The 21,612-nt window shown below is 44.5% G+C and overlaps 1 protein-coding gene across 4 annotated transcripts in view; it reads right to left on the reverse strand.

Annotated features, from left to right (window-relative positions):
- The window catches only part of RHOT1 (ras homolog family member T1), a 60,650-nt gene that overhangs the window by 26,833 nt on the left and 12,205 nt on the right, over nucleotides 1-21,612 (reverse strand). For all 4 annotated transcript variants that reach the window (XM_053297422.1, XM_053297420.1, XM_053297419.1 and 1 more), the window contains exons 3-9: nucleotides 20,313-20,394; nucleotides 17,326-17,369; nucleotides 15,059-15,112; nucleotides 13,542-13,594; nucleotides 12,372-12,480; nucleotides 6,812-6,913; nucleotides 6,131-6,229 (exon numbers count right to left, since the gene is read on the reverse strand). In XM_053297422.1, the coding sequence (XP_053153397.1) occupies nucleotides 6,131-6,229; nucleotides 6,812-6,913; nucleotides 12,372-12,480; nucleotides 13,542-13,594; nucleotides 15,059-15,112; nucleotides 17,326-17,369; nucleotides 20,313-20,394 (543 nt within the window). The remainder of the gene's footprint in view (nucleotides 1-6,130; nucleotides 6,230-6,811; nucleotides 6,914-12,371; nucleotides 12,481-13,541; nucleotides 13,595-15,058; nucleotides 15,113-17,325; nucleotides 17,370-20,312; nucleotides 20,395-21,612) is intronic.

Raw genomic sequence — 21,612 nt, forward strand, 5'->3', positions numbered from 1 at the left:
ACCCTGGGTCACTTATCTTCCAGCCTAACAAACCTCACAGAGATGTTGCTAGAAGCTCTCCATTCTAGCAGTAGCCCCCAGGGACCGTTTAAAGTCTCCTCAACATTTAGGGGCCCTCTGGTGCTGCCACCAGAACGGAGCATTGGCTTCACTTACCGTGAAGGCTTCTTCTGGTTGGTGTTGCCAGGGACACCTCTGGGTTATCCTTCCCTACTAGCTCCTAGGCAGGACAGATTTGATTTGCTAATAGAAATCAGCTACACCTCCTTGGGGCTAGGGAGATAACCCCGCCCAGTTCTTTCGTCCAAGAGACATATACACACAGTAGGAAGTAACAGGTAAGTCAGCACCATGACAAAACAGATATTATAACAAGAACCCTGAACTAAGTGCTCAAAAAGGCCTTACGAAAATTGGCCTAGGAGCATCAACAATAGCTGGTTCAGAAGAGCTTGTGCATAGTTTTGGGGAGCCAGAGGGCAAAACACTTCTATCAGGATGAGGCAAGGAGCGCCAAACTGGGTGGGTCGAGGTGTCCCTGGCAACACCAACCAGAAGCAGCCTTCACGGTAAGTGAAACCAATGCTCCGTCCTTGGTTGTTGTTGCCAGGGACACCTCTGGGACATACCACAGCTTGGCCAAACAGGGCGGGAGCGCTCCAGCCTATTCCTGAGGGAGAACCCGCTGAAGCACCCTCCTGCCAAACGCGGCCTGAAGGGTAGCGTGGGTCTCGATTTTATAATGCCTGGTGAACATGAAAGGCATGGACCAGGTGGCGGCCCTACAGATGTCCTGAGCTGACGCATTAGATGAGAATGCGGCTGTGGTGGCTGCAGCTCTGGTTGAGTGAGCTGAGATGTCTGATGGTGGTCTGACCTGCTGTGCTTCGTACGCTAATACAATGCATGCCCGTATCCATCGGGCAATTGTGGACGAAGTTACTGGGAAACCCAAGGATCTCGGGTGAAAGGAGACAAACATCTTGTCTGTGGTCCGAAACAATGATGTGCGCTTAATATATTTCTTTAGGCTTCTACGGACATCTAGGTTATGCCACAACTTCTCCCTCTCCTGCACTGGATGGGGGCAGAACGATGGGAGAAAAACATCCTGAGACTGGTGAAAAACTGAGGTGACCTTTGGTCTTACAAAGGGGTCCGGAATCAGCCTAACAGCTTCCTTGGAGAATATACAGAATGATTTGTGAATGGACAGAGCTCTCAGTTCTGAGACCCGCCTCGCCGATGTTATCGCTACTAGAAAAGCCAGTTTGAACGACAGCACCCTGAGCGGAATTTTAGCAATCGGTTCGAATGGCAACCTTTAAAGTGCCTTTAGGACGATATGCAGGTCCCATGATGGAAAGCGGTGAACAGTCGGGGGGGGCGGGGGACAACAGTGTTGCTCCTCGCAGAAAGCATTTGAGGTGCAGATACATTTGCCAAGTGTCCATCCTGTTCCCTGAGATCAGGCCTACTAGGGAGGCTGCTTGGCGCTTTAAGGTGTTTGGTTGTAGACACTTTTCCAGACCTTCTTGTAGAAACAGGAGGAGGTGTTGCAACTTGGCGCTGCCCCTAGGTACCTAGTGACGGACTGATCAACAAAGAAAAGCCCTCCACGTACATGAGTAACCAAACTGCTTCAGGGTTCGCTGCTCAGTCTCCATGCGGCAAGCCTTAACCATCCCAGATCGGGATGTAGAACTGGACCCTGTGACAGCAGGTCGGGAAGGACCAGGAGTTCCCATGGAGCCTCCGTGGATAGATGAAGGAGCTCTGGGAACCAAGGCAGTCGTGGCCAGAACGGAGCTATGAGTATGGCTTGGCTTGTAGCAACCGTACCTTCCTCAGGACCCTGGCTAGTAAGGGGGTCGGGGGGGTAGGCGTACAGTAGGCCCTCCAGCCATTCGGTTGATAGAGCATCCGTGGCCATGACCCTCCTGCATGGGAACCTGGTTATAAACCGAGGCAGTTGGGCGTTCTGCGGAGAGGCGAATAGATCAACCACCAGGGTTCCCATTCTCCTTACGATTTCTCGGAAGATAGTTGCGTGTAGTGACCACTCCCTTGGATGAACGTCCTCCCTGCTGAGCCAGTCTGCCAGCACATTCAGCTCTCCCTTTACATGATGGGCCATCAGTGAATTGAGCTCTCTCTCTGCCCAAGAGAGCAGGAGAATCGCTTCCTGATGTAATGATTTCAAGCGAGTCCCCCCTTGTTGGTTTACGTGCGCCTTTGCGGTAGTGTTGTCCATTTTTATTAAGACATGGTGCTTCCGAATTGTCGACTGGAACGCTAGCAGCGCGAGTCAAATGGCATGGAGCTCCCTCCAGTTGATGCTGTGTCATTTCCCCCCAACCCCCGTCCACAGGCCCTGGGCCATTAGGTTGAGGCAGTGGCCACCCCAGCCCGTCACTGGCATCCGTGGTTACTATGATCTTGGGAGGGTACAAGAACTCCCTCCCTTGGAGCAGGTTCACCGGGGACAACCACCAGCAAAGGGATCCTCTGATAGTGGGTGGTAACACCAACCTCACCTTCTTACGCCATGCAATAGACTGCTGATGAGGGAGCAGGAACCACTGGAGGGGCCTGTAGTGTAGGTGGGCCAATGAGACAACCTCTATGGTGGAGACCATCAGACCTAGGAGCCTTGCTAGGGACAGCAGCAAGGTCGACGGGGACAGCAGGATCTTCTGTATCTCTTCCCTGATGATCTTGTAACGGTCTTGCGGAAGGAAAAGCCGATCTCTTTCTGTGTCAATAACAACGCCCAGGTGACGCAGCTGGTGGCTCGGGATTAGTGGGCTCTTCTGCCGGTTGATCACGAAACCGTGGAGTTCTAGCTCCAAGACTGTCACTGAAAGATCTCGTTGGGCCTCTGGGTAGGTATGCGATTGGACGAGCAAGTCATCGTGGTATGCAAATAACTTGAACCCCTGCAGCGAAGACACGCCACCAAGGGGGCCAGGACTTTGGTGAATACTCTGGGTGCGGACGAGAGGACAAACGGAAGAGCAGCATATTGGAAGTGAAGGCCTGCATACTTAAAGCGTAACAGCCTTCTGGTCTCCTGGTGGATCGGGATATGCAGATAGGCCTCCTTGAGGTCGATAGATACTAAGAGGTCCAGGTGATGCAGAGCCTCTGTGACCGACCCTCTGTGACCGACCTTAAGGTCTCCATGCGGAAGCGCTCCCGCTTTACCCATTTGTTCACATATTTTAAATCCAGGACCGCTCGTCTGGACCCGTCTCTTTTGGGGACGGTAAACGAAATAGAATAGATGCCCCCTCCCTCCTGGGTGGATGGGACTGGTTCCATCGCTCCAATTTCCAACAGGTGACGAATTGCCTGGGACATTTCTGCATGTTTTTGCCATGAACGAGATCTTGGAGTTGGAAGAAACCTCTGGGGAGTGGGGGGCGTCCAACTCTATTCTGTAACCGGTCCGAATGATCTGAAGGACCCAATTGTCTGTTATGGAGGACTCCCAGACGGGGAGGAAGTGCGCCAGGCGGCCTCCCAGGAATCTTGAGTGAGAGTCATTGACTTGTCTTTTGCTTAGTTGCAGGGGGCTGTGGCTTGAAGTATGGCCGCCCCCTGTAAGAGGCACATTGGTGTCCCCAGGAACCACGCTGTTGCCTAGTGTCTCTATCCCGGCCCCTAAAGGACCGAGAGCCTCAAAAGGGCTGTGACTGAGAAAACCCCTTCTTAAAAGAACAGTTGGGCTTGCGGCCAGCTGAAGGCATGGTCTTGCAATTGTCTGAGGACTCCACTAGGACGTCCTTGAGGGTGGCCTCCCCGAACAATTTTGTCGCGTCATAAGGCACAGCGGTGAGATTACTCTTTGACGTATTGTCGACTGACCAGTTCTTCAGCCACAAGTGGCGACGCCCCAGCACTGATGCGGCAGCTACCCTTGAGGAAAACCTGACCGAGTCCAACGTAGCGTCCGCTATGAAGGCCTGTGCCTTCTGCACTTTGACCAATTGCTGTCTCAGCTTGATTGGGTCAGAGGGTGTATCACTGAGGAGATCGTCTAGCCACAAAAGGGAAGCCCTTGCAGCCATGGAGGCTGCGGTGGCCGCCCGGGTGGACAATGAGGAATTATCATGCGCTCTCTTAAAGGCAAGCTCAACCCTTTTATCGGCTGGGTCCTTTAACATTACCTCACCATCCCATGGGACCAGGGAGTTGGACACCAACTGGGCGATGGGAGCATCTGCACATGGCGTCTTGAGTGGGTCGGGTGGTTCCTGCTGGTAAGAGTAGAAGCGGTTAGTCACCGACACTGGTTTCCTATTAGCTGTTGGGAGCAGTCATTCCTGCTTAACTACCTCTGTGAATAGGCTAGGAAAGGGCAGTAAAATGTCCTTAGGCTTTGACCTTGGGAAAACTATTTCCCCCTTGCCAGAGGTGGTGGAATCGGTGGTTGCGCCCTGATGCAGGCCTATTGTCTTAATAATCCGAGACATTAATGGATTGTAGTCCTCAGCCACAAATAGCCTTTGTGAGACCGACACGGCCTCATTGTCCTCCCCTCCAGACCACTCTCCTTCCTCCCTGTCGAGGGGTTCTGGATCTTATGGCAAACCTCCCGGATTGGAGGGACTATTCCCTGCATCAGAATCAGAGGCCTGGGGTGCCCTTGGTTTCATGGGTCAGGGATTAGATGGGATAGGATCCCTGGAGTCGTGCTCAGACAGCTCAGAGGAGTGAGGACAGGAGGGTGCGTGCTTTGTAGACTTTAACACCTTTTTATTTTTAAGGTGCTTTTTCTTTTCTTTTGCCTTTTTAGGTGAGGGACTCCCTTCCGTACTGAGGGAGGAGCTCTCAGAGGATGAGATGGTCCTTCTCCTTTTCTTATATTTTTTCTTTTCCTTTTTAGCAGGCCTGACCTGGTATACTGTCTCTATGATGACATTTTTGAACCACGCCTGCCATTTGGGTGGTACAGCCCTTGAGATGGCTATGGTAGGCTTAGAGACCAAAGGGGCACTAACCCCTAACATGGTAGCTTGCCCTGAATTTACATTCACAGAATCCCGAGACTCCCCCGTTACCTCCCTGAATGGTGGCTCCAAACACGAGGTCCCTGCAGAGGGTTGGTTGGGAGACTCCAAAATAGCCACTGCTCCCTCCTTTCGCGCCATTTTCGCTCTCTCCTCCACCATTTCGCGCTCCTGTGCCAGTGAGATTTGTCTTATCTCCGCTGATGTAGGCGGCGGATTTGCACAAGGGAGTCTCGACAAATGCAGGCAATTTTCTGGGTCTAAGGTGGGAGTTTGCGCTGCGCGTCTGGCTGCTGAAGCGCGCGTCTCACAGCCTGAAGGCAGGAGAGCGGAGGCAAGCTAAGAAGCGAGCGGCGTGGGAGGCTCTGAGGCGGCCGTCGCAGGCACCAAGGCCGTTTTGGAGACTGCGTCCGTGGGGGGAAGAGACGCTGCCGCCGCCGCCACCATGGTTACTGGTGGGAGAATCGGCCGATCTGCCGTTAGCGGCTGAGGAGCCTGAGGGGCAGGCGAGAGACCCTCTCTAGGCAGGGACAAGCCGAAGGGCTTTGAAGTGCCGGGACCAAACGGCTCTTGGCGGGGCCCACGTGGCACTAAAACGAACCTTCCCCTATGCTCAAGCTCCATACAAGAGAGAGTAGGGCGGGGGGGGGGGGAGGCGAACGAAGCAAGTCAATAACGTCTTTTTTTTTTTTTAAGAGAGTGGACAAAGGTGGACGAAGGAGGACTGAACAACGAAAAAACTCACGACAGGATACTAAAGTCTAATGAATAAATGCGGAGCCGAAGAAAAACCTCTGCCTGGAGCTGAGCGAGGACAGAAAGAACTGGGCGGGGTTATCTCCCTTGCCCCAAGGAGGCGTAGCCGATTTCTATTGGCAAATCAAATCTGTCCTGCCTAGGAGCTAGTAGGGAAGGATAACCCAGAGGTGTCCCTGGCAACAACAACCGAGAAAGAAAGAGTCATTCCACCCGCAGAGTGTAGAGTGTTTTCCAATAGTGCATGAAGGAATTAGATCTGGCCAATGAATTGAATTACTGTCAGCAAATCCAGTTGGTATACTTGCCATGGGACTGAAGTGACAGCTAATGAAAAGGAGGCAGAAAAAGAGAAATACCTGGAAAAAGTTGAGTTCTGCATCATTAAGGGTGCCATCATTATCTTGATCTGAAATTCTGAAAATTCGCGTTAAAGCTTTTATACAGGCAGGTTTCATCTGCAGAATGAGAGACAATGAGGAGTTGGGATTATTCTCTTCTGACACTAACTTTTTTTTTTTTTTTGGCCTAAGGATGCAAACCCTAAACCTTATCTGTAAGAAAGGAACCTATAGAATTCTAACCAAAAACAATCCTTCAAATGCATAACCAGTTCCATATTTCATGCACACATTATTCCATAAGTTTAATGATGAAATGACAAAAACAGATTCACTAAATATGCTAGTGAAACTGTTCACTGGCAGACACCCCTACAAGAGATAAGCAGGGTTTTAAGAACAGTACTTCAAGGGAGACTTGAAATGCAATGGGATTTTATGCCATTTTTCTTTTGTTTTTATTACGCTTCCCAAATTGGTGGAATTAGAAATTCAACTAAGTCTTCACTGCTTCAGTCAATGGCTTTTCAACACAAACTAACCAGTCTGGGCTGTGAATTATGCTGAAGAAGAAGCATTTATACAATTCATCTCTCTAGTCAAAACTTTGCATCACAACTCTAGAACAGAGCAGAACAGGATTTAATTGCAATAGGACAAAACTGATCTTTATAGCACACAAAAATAAAATCAAAATACCTCTTTTTCCTCTGGACAATAGAGGGGCCCTGTAGGATGTAGAACTGCTTTCTGGGCATAATAAAACAGTTCTGATATATTCTTCAAGTTCTTGGCTGAGCACTAAGGAAAAGAAATGAAACTATGAGTCACTTTGAAAACCCATAAGCATAATGCAGGAAAAAAACCTGCCTAGAATGGCGGTGCCAGGTTAAGAGTAATTGCCCAAGGACTTGAGGATTTTTTAAGTACTGGGAATTTAATCAAACAGGGACCAATGGGATTTTTAATTTTTTTTTACAATGAATGGTTTTGACTGCCGCCCCCCATGTTGTCTCATCTACCTGTTTAATCATCACCTGTCATGATCTTGTATTCTTAATTCCTGTTTTAAACTGTTTTTATGGTTTTATTGTTAACTGCTTCAGAAATTTTAGTTTAAATTGACAAGTGGGTTATTCAGCAGTACACGGACACTAAAACGTAACATTATGACAGTTTCAATTATATGCAGCACTGTCTGATTTAGTTATATTTTTAGCAGTTCACCTTAAAAAAGAAAGAGAGCCAGACCTGGGCCCTGCTCTCAGGTTTGTAAATTAACGAGAGAGAGGTTAGCTTCACATGATCATGGCCAAGTCAGTAAAAAGTCCAAGAAAGGGAACCAGAGGTGCCTGGAGAGCATGCGTTTCCATCAGACATGCTGTGCAAATGAGACATGCCCAATTACCAACTTCTGCTTGAGATTCAACCAAGCAACTTCAACTCTAGGGGTCAAGATGGGTGAAGAATCTCAGGTGGAAGTTGATAACTGGACACACAAAACATGCCTAGGAGGAGCATGTACTTCCCGGGGTGGGGGTGGGGAGGAGACAGGTTGCTTACCTGTAACAGGTGATCTGGTAGTGATCCGGTAACATTCATTTAAAAAATGGGTTCTGCACCTGTGGGAACACTTCTGGCAAAATTTGTTAGCTCCTCGCAGCACTGACCAACTGAAACTGTGCGTGCCCCGCGCTTGCTCATATTGGCGGTTTAGCGCCTTATAGTTCAGTTTCTTGATGGCTGCTCCAATGCAGCCTTTCCTTTAAATGTGTGGACATGGAACATATTGCTTGCAGTATGTATTGCGGAGATGGATGGGAGGGTTTTATGAATGTTACCGGATCACTACCAGATCACCTGTTATAGGTAAGCAACCTGTCTATCTGGTTCATGATCAGGTAACATCCATAAAAAATGGGTGACTCACGAGCTACATCACGCCTGGAGATGGGAGCATACAGCTACTGCAAAACCCGCTTGAGTACACCCCTCCCAAAATTAGCTGCTGCTACTGAACAGAGGTCCACTGCATAATGGCTTTACAAATGTCTCTTCCAATGCATACATAGCAGCCATGCAAATATCTTTGAACTTAATTCCTGAGAAGCACCCACTGGTCTGATGTTATATGGTACCATGCTTGAGCATGAATTGCCAGTCTGATGTTATGACTGACATTGATGTTATTGTTGGAGACATCACTGATGTTACTGACATCACTGCTGTAAGCTGGAAGGGGGTGTTGTCTCTCCCACTGGTTGTTGTACACGTGGGCTCACTATGCAATCAAATATGTTGTTTAGATTGCTGGGGAGCCTTACTACGAGCCTCTTGGTTGCTCATTCTTTTGGAAGTATGGTTTCTTCTTGTAGTTTTGGAAGCATTTCCAGAATTATCTCTTGACATATTGATGGTAGCCACCTTGTTTATGACCATATGGTTGATATCTGGACATTGTGAAGGATGACGTTGTGGACGTAAAAGTCTTTGCTGTATATTTAGATTTTTTCCATTGTTCCATAGTAGTATCACTGTCGTCGCAGAACAGACCCTTGCCATCAAAAAGCAGAACCTCTATCTTGTCTTTCATATCTTGTTGCAAGTTTGTAGAGCGTAACCAGGCATGTCTCCTTAGTAGGATTGGCATTGCCAATGAATGAGATTCAGTTTCTGTTAAGTGCTTTGCATTACTTAGCTGCTGTCTCGTCACCAAAGTTGTTTTTGCAAATATGTCAGCAAACCTTTTCTGGAAATCCTGTAGTGTCATATGATCCTCTTCCTGAAGCAGAGAGTCCCACAAGGAATGTTTGTATTTGGACAAGCATACCATATAGTTGGCGATCTTAATGCCTAGACATGCATTCGCATATGCTTTACAGCCCAACACATCCAGCTTTCTCCCCTCTTTATCTGCTCGAGTGGTATGACATCACGACCCTTTAGCGGTAGATGCGTAGTCAATAACTAAAGAGTTTGGATTTGGATGTTTGAGCAAGTAATCATTCTCCTCTTCCTGTATTCTGTACAGCATTTCCAATCTTTTCTAAGTTAGTGTCGATGTGTGCAGCACTCGCAAAGCTATCTGAGCAGGTGTCATGGGCATGCTGGAAGACCCTGAAGAGGAGCTGGAGGAGGGGCCGGAGGTTACAGCAGAGAAGGGAGGGCAAGGACCAGAAGTTGCAAAGGAGAGTGTGTCTGACACACGGGGAGTTGAAAATGAGTTAGAGCTGGGTGAAACAGCTCTTGTGGAGGAGGCGCGACCAGTGTCAGCTGTGGAGAGGTGTCGGTCTAAGAGACAGCAAGAGTTAAGGAACCACATGTGTAGAACAACAGGCAAAGTTACTGACTCAGGAACTCTTGATTAACAGCACCGGGGGTCAGTCTATTTAAGACGACTGCACCTCAGCTACCCTGCTGATAGCAATGTCAATTTCCTGCGAGCTAATCGGCTGAGTTCGTGTATTGCCTTGCCCGGGTTTGGACCCTGGACTTCAATTTGGACTCTGTTGGATTGATTGGATTTGACTTGGACTGAACCTGGTTTGGATAATTTCTTCCTGTAAGACTTGGCTATTCTACTTCTGCCTCTGCCTGTTCTACACTCCGTCTGGCTAGCCTGACAGATTTACAACAGCAGCTTTCATTATCACCGGAAGCATAAGTAAGTACACCAGCTGAGCCACATTTGATCTTTTCATAAAATTATATACAGGGCCATCCAGATCACTAACTTTCTGTTTCCAATCCAAACCAAGCACCTCTGCCATCTCTACAATTTGGAGATGATAAGACTTCATTTCCTCTGTTAGGAAAATTGATGGTTCTGTTGGGACATCATCCTTTGGGTCTGAATTGTGACCAGTCAACACTGATTCTGAAGAGTCAAAATCATAGTTATCCTCCAAGGGCACTGGCTCTGCAGAACAAATCCCTGACTTACTAGTGGAAGTCGAACGGGAGCCAGAACCCTCACTCTTATCAGTTCCTGAACCCGTAGTAACTCACGTCAATGTTTGAACTGGCGCTTGAGTACTTCCAGTGCACACTTTCTTCCTTACATCTTGTCCTAAGCATGTCTGAGTAGACATAGATGTTCATTTTGCTGGTTTGGGTATCAACAGTGGCAAGGATGCTTGCACATCAGCATCCTGACCTACATAGATTGGTATCACATTTTGTGTAGTTATAGGTGTGGTAACCTGAACAGCAACATCCTGAATAAATACTCCCACTGGAGTCATTTGAGTAGCAATTTGTTTCATAGGAGGCTCCATGATTCTAGGGGGAGTCACCTGTGTTGCAATCTGGACCAGCTCCATACACTTTTTATATGCCTTCCACTTCCTAAACTCTGCATAGTCAGCTGGATGCACAGGAGTGGAATTTGTAGATGCATCACCCCATCCACCAACAGGCAATAAGCCTGTCACAGACTGCAAGAGAGTTAATGAAGGTGTTCTTGGCACTTCCAGTAACTCTTCCTCCTCCATATTGAGACCATGGCTCAAAAAGCCTTGAAAAGCAGACACCGAAGGAGTACTTTCATTTGATTCTAGAGCAGAGAGGATGTTCCATGCTGCCTTGGGGTAAAAAATTGCCTCAGTATCATCAGTGGCATCAATGTCGATATCGAACACAACCAGCAAGTGGCCCCTCCACTCTGACACTGAGGTTCTCAGCATCGATGGGGACTGGCATGGGATAGGTGGTTTTGACAGCTGCTCGACGCCAAGGTGCCAATGTTGACATCGTAGCATCTCTTTCCCTTTCTGGCATCAATAGCGATGGGTGTGCTAGGCATTGCAAGCCTGACGGAGAAGGGGTTGTAATGTTGGGCACTGACAAATGCCTCAGTTCACCCTTCTCCCTGTGCTTCTTAAGGGGAGAAGAGCTTGACTCATCCTCTCGCCTATGCTTCTTATCTCTGTCTCAATGGCAAGAAGAGTGTCCCTCAGGAACTCTCAGATCCTTAAAGGGAGAGTCCTTCAATGTTGATGATCCCGGCATGAGGGATTTAGATTGCGTTGGAATTGCAGTTCCTGATGCCAACTTTAAAGTTGTGATCACCTCCTCAGGAGATCTGGAAGTGCCCTTTGGTGTTAGGGCTCCTCCAACAGAGCTACCCTTAAGCGTGCAGCTTTATTTTTTAACGTTTGTTTTGAGAACCAGCAGCAGACAGAGCATGCAGTGGCATTATGCTCTTCTCCCAAACATAGGAGACAGCGGTTGTGGCTGTCCATAGAGAGGATCTTCCCCCTGCACTGTGTACGCCTTTTAAAGGTGGTCTTCTCCTTAGGCATTGGGCTTGCAAATGATATTCCGAAATCGGTAACTTTACCAGACCATAGTCATACACTTTTAATCACTTTGTTGAGGTAGCAACATCTGTCACATGAAGAATAACCTTATCCAGTCCAAGTCATACACAAGAAGATACAATAAAGCTTCCAAAGGGTAGTCCAATAACAATTTTTGTCACAGTCCGAGTCCAAACCTTAAAATTTAGCCACTAAAATATTTCTGAGGAGCCAAGAACTAATGAAGAACCGAATGCATTGACTGTCAGAAAGAAACTGAACTATGAGGCACCAAACTGCTGATATGAGCAAGTACAGGGCAGGCACAGTGGCAGTTGGTCGGTGAAGCGAGGAGCTAACGAATTTTACCCGAAGTGTTCCATGCAGGCACAGAACCCATTTTTTATGGATGTTACCGGATCACGAATCAGATCCTCTGGTTCCCTCTCCTGCATTTATCACCAAGTTGCTGGTGATCGTGTGAAGCCAGCCAGAGACAAGGGAAGGGGAGGGATTAGTTTGACAATACCAGAATAAAAGAGTGAATGTAATCAGGCATTTGTATCCACCTGGAGCCAGGCTAATATTTCCTTGCTGGTATTCTTCCTTAAATAGGAGAGATACAACTACCGAATGGCCCTTAGCCTCTGGACAGAGGCAGAGGCCTGATGGTCTTTCCCCTTGCTGCTGTGGAACCAGGGCAACTAGCAGTTAGAGCAGAGTTATTTCCAACCAAGAGAAAGCAAGCTCCCTGCAGCAGCAGCTGCTCCTCTGGCCAGGGTCATCTTGCCTCTGCCCTGGTGTTCTGGGTGCAACCTCTCAATGGCCCTTATTCCTCTAGACAGTGGCAGAGATCAACATGTGCCTCCCCTCACTTCTGCAGTCCCAGGGCCACCTTTAAGCTAAGCAGGTAATCATTTTTAAACCAGTATGAACACCAAGAAAAAGCTTTTGATTACCTCTACACAAGTTTCTATCTCTGTATACTGGTTCATGATGGGAAGGATGGTCTCCATACTACTGTATTCAACCAGATCAGATTTGTTCCCCACCAGTATAAGAGGCAATCTGAAAATAAATGTTCACCATGAAATATAAAAGAGAGCTGTTATTTGACATCCCACAGTTCAATAATACCACATTCACTATCATCAATCTTTATTATTATGGTCTTAGACCAGCATAACACATTCACTACCATCATCTGCAGGCTTCAAGTTCCAGGTCCTATAACCAGAAAGTATCAAACCAAAATCAACAGGACCTCACTCCAAAGCAAGGGTGTGTAAAATTAAAAACCAGGAGCTCCAGCGTGCGCTTTGAAATGTGAGTTAGTTATGCAATAACATATAACAATGTAGCCTGGAAATACCATGTATGCTTTGAACAAATACATGTACTACAAGTGCACTGAGAAGTACCCAGTGTATCAGGCATATTCATTAACTCAGCCCCAATTCATGCACAAGTCTCTTGGGGAAAGTTGGTTTTTAAAATGTTACGTTAGAAAACTTACATTGCTTCCAACAACTGAAAAGCCGCAAGCAAGCAATGTTTTCGCCCAAGACTAGAGCTAACTGAAGCAAAGCAGAGGCAGAATGTTCTGAAGATATCATCAAGCTATCTCACTTGAAATTTCAACTTCCAGTAAGTATTCTTTAAGTCCATAGAACAGTTCAGCTATACAGGCTTGAATGATTCAGCTTAAGCATGCAGAGGGCAATATGACCAAGCTGCCTTCCTTTGCTAGATTACTATTAGCCAGAATACTGTAGGACACCACAGACCCAAAACACTGCTCGGTCTATACATGTGAACAGTTACCAAGCAATTGGATCCATTGCTTTTTTCTCCTTTTTGTAAACCACCATGAGATTTTATAATTTATTGGTATGAAAATGTAGTAAAAGTAAAATGCAGTAAACATCCAAATAGTAAAAGGCAAACTGTCTATAATTCCACATAGGGTAGATAAACACCCATGAGCTGGAGCATTTTTCTAAGTATTTAAGCAGTGGTAGCAATCAAGCATTATTCCACAGCATATTTTTTGCTTTGGCAAAGCCTGCATGGTGGTTTCAGTTTTTAGTTAGCTTTGCATTTAATCAGTTTGCTTTTTTATTAGGTACCTGCTATCTTTGTCTGTTCTTTCATTGATGAGAGGAATCCATCGGCTTGTTACCTAAGCAGCAATAAATTAGGTGAGGTTATTCTTTCTGCTCCAACAGGCAAGTATATTTACACTCTGCATCTACTTTCTAAATGAAACATGTTGGAAATACACACAAGGAGCAAAGGAAATGGTGCAAGGGGACTTAAGAGATGAACAACACTTCCAAATAATGACACTGATGAAGCAGAAATTAGGCTAGTCCACCTTTCTTAAGAGACTGGCAATTACAGAGCAGAGGATCCCAAGGAGAAGTGTTAAGACAAGGAAAGCAGAACCAAAGAGTACAAAAGGCCTTTCCTACATGAAAATTTCAGCACAATAAATATACACTTGTTACTCATCTGTTGTGCAGGATTTGTATATCTTCCCACAGTTTTGCTCTAGAGTTACAACCCACTTTTCGAACATCCCCACAGCTGAGTGAGCGCAGCTCCGGAGTTTATAATGGAATCCTTTCTGGGATTTTGCTGGGAATTCCATACTGTGACATCAGCATTCACAACACACTATTTTCATTTCATGCCCAAATGATTGATGTGAAGACATCAGCCATCACCCTCACTAACCATGCACCTGCATGCTGGGAAGAAGCAACCCTGCTGTGGAGAGTTTCTGGAGCTCTGCTGCGGCTATTGTTCAAGGGGCGTGTGATTTTTGCCACTCTCTCCTCTCCCCAGAAGTGCCCTATGCTGCCTGAAAATAGGTCCCTGAGGAGCAATTCTTGTCCTTCCCACGTGACAGCTGCAGCAGAGCTCCAAAAGCTCTCTGCAGCAGGAATTCTTTTTCCCAGTGTGCAGGCACATAGTTAATAAGGATGTCAGCCACCAACAGGGCAGACTAATACTCCATTTTGCAGAAATACCTGCAGAAATACTACAAGAAAGGATGGAAGGACCAGAACAGGATGTCATTCAAAGTATAGGAATTGGTGGAACCAGAGAAAACCAGCAGTCTCCCATTGCAATACTCTTTTGTTTCATTTCATTTTATCTTTGTTTTAGTATTTTTGAAGCTGGGTTTCCTATCCTTTTCACAGAATCATAAAAAGATAGAATTTTAGATCTGGAAGGCATTCTGGAGGTCTTCTAATCCCACTCCCTGCTCAGTGCAGAAATCTCATCTCTATCTGGAATATCAATTCAGCCACGTTTCCAAACAAAACAAAAACCCACACACAAATTAAAAAACCAAAACTTGTCTATCCTCATACCCACAAAGGCAGGCTCCCTTAATCCATTATAGGTCGCAGAATTACTCTTTTCCAGAAAAAGACTGTGGTCACTGCAGTGAGCTTTCAATGACTATGTAGGAAAGAGCCAGGGTGGAAGGATGGAGTGTAGCACAGGTAGATAAAATCACTGCTTAATATTCCAAATAAGAGCCTAAGCATATGGAAACATAACTTGCATGTTCAAAGGTAAGAGTGTTACATCTTAAATGCGAGTTAGAAAACAAGAAGTACTTTCCTCATACCTTATCAATCGAATTCTTGTTATTAACTGCATATACTATGCAAATTACATTTGCCTGGAAGAGAGAAGAAGCAACCACATTAGGACTGCAGGTTTTTTCTAGAATAAATCTTAACATCTATTATGAAAAGCACAAAAACGTGAAGTCTGCTTAAACAGCCAAAGGTTTGCTTGTGGGTAATATTCAGTGGACAATCAGAATCAATCTGAATGAAAAGTCATTTAAAGAATTCACACATTACTTTCCCTCAGAGAAGCACTTGAGGCCGTAGATACTCTGGAGCATGCTAGACTAGGCCAGAACAAGTAACCATAAATTAATCACTTCTTTGTTTACATAAAGCACATAGATTTGTCCAAACATAAAACAATTTAAAAAATCTGTCTGAAAAGAACAATATATTGTTTTACTGCCAATGTCAACTGTAGTACCCTGACTGGCTATGCCAAAGAGAGAAAACTCACCATTATTCCTACCAGTTTGGATCACACAAAGTGATAAGGTGAGTGGAAGGATCCCCAATTGATTCCCCCTTCCTGCTGCCGTTGCCCCCACCACCACCATCCCATACCACACCAGAGGATTTTAGAATCCTCAGAAGCAGCTTTTGGGGGAACACAGGAGGCCGCAGTGGGGGGTGCGGAGAGGAGGTGAGAAAATCCTGTTCCATGAGTAGCGTTTGGACTGTGGTTTGTTGGATCCAAGCCTATGTGCACTCGCTTAAAAAGGAAGCCACATTTTTGCTAAAGAATGCTTCTTGGATTGCTCAGGTTTTCAAAACTTGTAAAGTTTAATTTTTAATTTTAAGTTTTGAGACTGCAACTGCAAATTTGTATTTGATTCCCCCCAAACCCAGCTCCAATTACAGTGTTTCGGTTGTTAGCCACATGTCCAAAGTTACAACAAGGCATTTTACAATCTGAGGGCTTCCCAAACTCCTAGATTATTCTTTGGGGAAATTAAACTAAACTACTTCATAAGAATTCGTATATAATTTTTATATCCTATAAAAACTCAGCCTTTATTTTACAAGTTGCACCCAGTCCACACTCCAGAACAGCAATACAGGGTTCCAGAATCTTTTCCACTGCTATGTTTCAAAAAATGCATTGTTCCATAACATTAATAAAATAATGAACTGATACTATACCCGTCAAACCGGGCTGTAATTAACTTTTTTCAGATGACCATCACCCTCTTATCACATTCCATTCATATATTCAATCAACATACAGAGATACAGAGGAATCGTGATTAGTGGGTCAGCGCAACCTCAGTGTAACAGTTGACCTGGGTCTCCAGCCCACACATGTTCAGCGGAAGGCGAGACCAGGTACTACACATGCAGCAGAGCCCATTCTTGCCTTCCCTTGCTTTGTACAGGAGGCAAGACCTCATTTCCCCTCCACGCATTGAACGAATGTGTGGATGGGACATGAGAAGAGGATTTTACCTAGGACCACTACTCCCCTCATGTGCAGCTGTTTGGATATGCTAAAATTAAGATGTTAATTTTTAGTGCCTTCAATTTTTCTTAGAACAAACGTAAGGGAAGTGAATGCTATTGAATTGTCATCTCTTAAGATAGGCCCTGTCTCAGAGCATGCAGAGCTTGACAAACCATCACGTGATGGATGCCCTCCCCATACCTTGGAAAAAAATAATTTCTAAGTTTGAATGGGTCTGAATGCAATATTTATTATTATTATTATTATTATTACATTTATATCCTGCTCCTCCTCCAAGGAGCCCACAGCGGTGTACTACATACTTGAGTTTCTCTTTCACAACAACCCTGTGACGTAGGTAAGGCTGAGAGAGAAGTGACTGGCCCAGAGTCACCCAGCTAGTTTCATGGCTGAATGGGGATTTGAACTCGGGTCTCCCTGATCCTAGTCCAGCACTCTAACCACTACACCACACTGGCTCTCATATTTAACCCACATTAAGCATGCTTTATTGCATTTCTGCCAGATCAAATATTTCAGACACCTCTAGCTACTGAAAATACTTCGAGCTACTTCTATAGCAAGCATGTAAAATTGAAATGACACCGCCAAAGTAAAAAAGCATGCTAAGTGATTTAGGGCAATCTTCCGGCTCAACCTTTTCTGGCAAATCCACATCATCACTCCTGTACTCATAGTTGTGCACCCTGAATGACTTGTCAAGGCAAGACACCCATAGGAGTTTGACCTTCCTTATTTGGGAAGAATTTCACACAGAGATTGAACGCAATACGGAGTAAGAAGGCACCTTTCACTCACTTGTGATATTTCATTATGGAGCTGGTCATCACTTTGCTCAGATTCTGCATGAAACATGAAAAGTTAAAACTTACTGTTCATTTGCATTGTAAAGGCAATTACCAATTTATGCTTATGAAGTAGAGGAGAAGGCTTTCAGCTAAAAATGCTGTCAAGTCATGACTCATTAATCGTTAAGATGGTTTGTATTACATACAAAGTAAATCAGAGAGACTACATTAATCTTCTGTTTGCAGAGGTGTCTCACTGAAGCCCTATTTACACATAATGTCCAAAATGGTGCTCAGAACGGCACCGGAACGTTCTCTCTCAGAACAGGTCATTCCATTCTGTGCTCAGAACAGGCCCCCTTTTAAAGGGTGTTCTGTTCTGAGCTCAGAACACTCGTAACAGCCCGTTTCAAAGTGGAACGTTCCAACCTTGGAACATTCTGCACACCCCTATCCAATACACACACATATGTGCACAATGTACATACGCAGAGATCCGTACACATGTAGAATTTCACATGATATGCTCAATACATGTGCAGCAGTACACTTCCTATCTGTACGCTGCATTTAAGGGGGCCTGTACCTAGCTTCACTTTTAAAATGAATGCATGTGCAGTCACTCAAACAAAAACACATATTGGTGTACAGATACCTGAACACACGTACAGCAATTTCTGAATAAAGCTCCAGTTTCCAAAAAATTATCCCAATCTGTAGCTACATCCAATGCTGTTGTCGAGAATGCCTCAACCCTTGGGAATGGCTTTTTGCGGGTGGACTATGACAGCTGCAGAGACGGGGAGGAAAATGGGTTGCTCTTGCACTGTTGCATAAGCATCTCTGGGGGTTCTACCCAGTGCATTTTATACAGCACTGTATTACCAAAAACTATTTTCTCTGAACCTTCAAAATCTACTGAAGAATCTACAGAATCTCCATTCTACTGATGTCCTCTAGCAGCTCTGGAAAATATGGAGGTTCTCCTTTGTCAGCTGCAAATTTGTTTTCTTGGAAATCATTTAGAAATCCTTGCAGCAAGAACTCTGAATTTTCTCTCTGTGGTGACATTCTTTTCTCATGACAGTGTACATTTTCCATTCCCAACTGAATCAGAATCCAGTATAGTGTTGATTTCCTTAGGGAGCTGAAGGTTAAACAACATGTCAGATTGTTTTCCATGTTGTGGGGCAAAAAGTCTTTCAGACAGAGTGGACAAAAGTCTTTCTATTTTAGCAATATAATGAAGCTATGCAGTAAAACTGAGCTCATTTTTAATAGTAAAAACAGCATGAATTAACACATCCAAGGCTATTTTGGACAACAATGGCAAAATGGCTGCCCAATATATTTTGAAATTTGCTGTTACTTTGCTGAAATATCCCTGTATAATGCAAGTTCTGCTGCAAACCTATACTGAGAAAAGTGTGGAATTGATTTCTGTAGCTGTGGGGTCAAGTGGAGATCCCAAGTGATCCTGAAGACTGCTGTGCGCGGTGCTTCAACTGCTTTAAGATTTCCCTATAATGTATTCACTTCAAATACTCACACAAAGAGACAATATATTGATCAGAATGCAGCTACAATGTCAAAAATTCTCATGATAAGCAGCTCACTCTACTATAGTATAATTAATGTCAATAATAAGCTTGGCAATTCGATCCATCAAAATACATTAATTTAACTCCCAACATTTAGCCAAAGCTAATGTAATTTTATTTTATTTTTATTTACAAAATTTCTATACCACCCACATCTTGTCTCTTTTTGCACTTAGCTAGCTTTACACAGAAGTCTAATCCATCTTAAATGCTACATGCCTTGTGTCCCCTGCTAACTGAGCAAAGAGGCACCTTTTTAAAGTGGTGATTCTCTTTATTGAGCAGAGGGAGAGTAACTGGCCCTATTCACCCCCAGCACAGCATCCCTCCAGTGGCTGTTGCTGGTGTCTCTCTTATGCTTCTTTTTTAGATTGTGAGCCCTTTGGGAGCAGGGAGCCATTTTATTTATATCTATGTAAACCACTTTGAGAATGTTTGTTGAAAAGCAGTATATAAATATATGTCATATCCATACAAGCAGATGGCAAAAAACCAGTCTGGCACACTATACTTAGCAGAGGCTAACAGCTGCCTTGAGTCTACTCAATCTCCTCATTGCCTAAAAACTTGCATATGAATTGCCATATGATCTATTGCCATCAGCCAAAGAGCACTGGTCATATTTGTGAGTGTCTAAGGAACTTGCTCCATTCATCTAATGCAGGCTTCCTTGTCAGTATTTCACGCCTTTTTCAATATGTTAGGCTAAGTTGGTGTGATTGGAAAAAGGATGGTGTCTAGGGACACAGAAAGGCTCAAGTATGTATGTATGTATGTATGTATTTATTTATAATATGTATACCCCGCCTCCAGTGCACTACAACTCAGGGCGGCTCACATCAACAAGACAGACACAGAAACAATAAAAGTAATAAAATTAACTAAATTAAAAGAGAAAAAGTCAGATTAAAAACCGCAATTATTAGGTTCAAATTGAAACTGAAAATTATAAAAAGCTAAAGAACCTACCAGATATAACAAAACAAAAATGAAGCATTAAAAAGTCTCCTTAAAAAGGTGTGTTTTAAGATGTTTTTTTAAAAACACTGAGGGAGGGGGCATGGCGAAGCTCTTCAGGGAGGGTGTTCCAAATCTGAGGGGCCACAACCGAAAAGGCCCTGTCTCTAGTCCCCACCAACCGGATCTCTGTAGTGGTTGGGTCATGAGCAGGGCCTGAGATGTGTGAAGTATTAGTATATCGGTGGAAACCATGAAGGCATGAGAGATGTGTTATTTGGAGGGGGGCGGTGAGGGGGGAGAGAGCATTTATTGGCTTTTTATTGCTTTTTATTTTCCCTGTAAAACACACTGCCTATATTCTTTCTTTAAAGTCAACTGCATTGTGACTCCATATTTTCTTTTTCGTTTTTATTTGTCAAAGCAGCACATCCATTACCTGAATAGTCCACTATATGGGTTGGCACTCTCTCTGGGGTAACATCAGCTGGGATGGTGATTTCTTCTGCTCGTGGAGGAACCTTGGTTTGTGAAAAGGGAAAATTCTTCAAAGCAGTCAAAAATGGCACACTTATTATCTTATTTGATTTTACAGTCTTCATCAAGAACATTCAAAGTCCTTGCATAAAGCCAATCTTTGTAATGGAGTGTCTTGCAATGAATGGACCAAGCAACTTTAAATACACTTCATGATTTCAACACACAAATTTCCACTTATAAAAGGGTATCATTCAGTCAAGTCAAAATATTCTTGCTAATACTTCTCGCTGATCAGTTAAGCCCATGACTAACGGGATCAAGTCATGAAATCCCATTGAATAGCAGGTATTGGCTTCTTTATCCATATTAGTTTCTCCATTCATATGGAATGGACAACATAATGGATCACACCTACAGCCCATCGCTGCATTCTTAGAGTAGCTTACAACTCCACCAAACCTTTTGCCACTACCCTGCACGTGGAATGGGAGCTCATTCAGCCTGGTTTGCAGGCAGATTTCACCCTAGTGGAAATTATAGCAATATCATAATGCATGCTAGTAGATGAAATATACTGTCAAACCCAGTGGACAAACTAATGGCTTAAACTAATGTGCCTAAAATTGCAGCAGTGATATAGGAATATGCTGAAAGGCATCATCTCATATTGCGCAGGAGGCAGCAATGGTAAACCCCTCCTGTATTCTACCAAAGACAACCACAGGGCTCTGTGGGCGCCAGGAGTCGAAATCGACTTGATGGCACACTTTACATTTATCCTTATCCTAGAGACTAAGTGCCCATTAATGGTATAAAGAGTTAATTTAAAGTTCTTAGAACTTTGTTGTGTTTAATTTACAAATATTCTTTAGTTTTCCTCCTCTTATTCAACATCTAACCATCATTTTAAAATTTCTGGTAGCTTTTTCTTTCATGACAGTAGTCTTAGTTACATCTCACATTCTCCATACAAACACTAATGATAAGTTAACCCATCTGCAAGAGAAGCTAGACAGTCATATCTTTTTTTATGTTAGAAAAGTATATTACATTCTTAAGTGTTTCTAATGGAAAGAGAACAGGAAAATTATTATTATTATTACATTTATATCCCACTCTTCCTCCAAGGAGCCCAGAGCGGTGTACTACATACTTGAGTTTCTCTTTCACAAAAACCCTGTGAAGTAGGTTAGGCTGAGAGAGAAGTGACTGGCCCAGAGTCACCCAGCTATTGTCATGGCTGAATGGGGATTTGAACT

Source organism: Hemicordylus capensis, chromosome 2 (assembly GCF_027244095.1).
Source record: "Hemicordylus capensis ecotype Gifberg chromosome 2, rHemCap1.1.pri, whole genome shotgun sequence".
NCBI lineage: Eukaryota > Metazoa > Chordata > Lepidosauria > Squamata > Cordylidae > Hemicordylus > Hemicordylus capensis.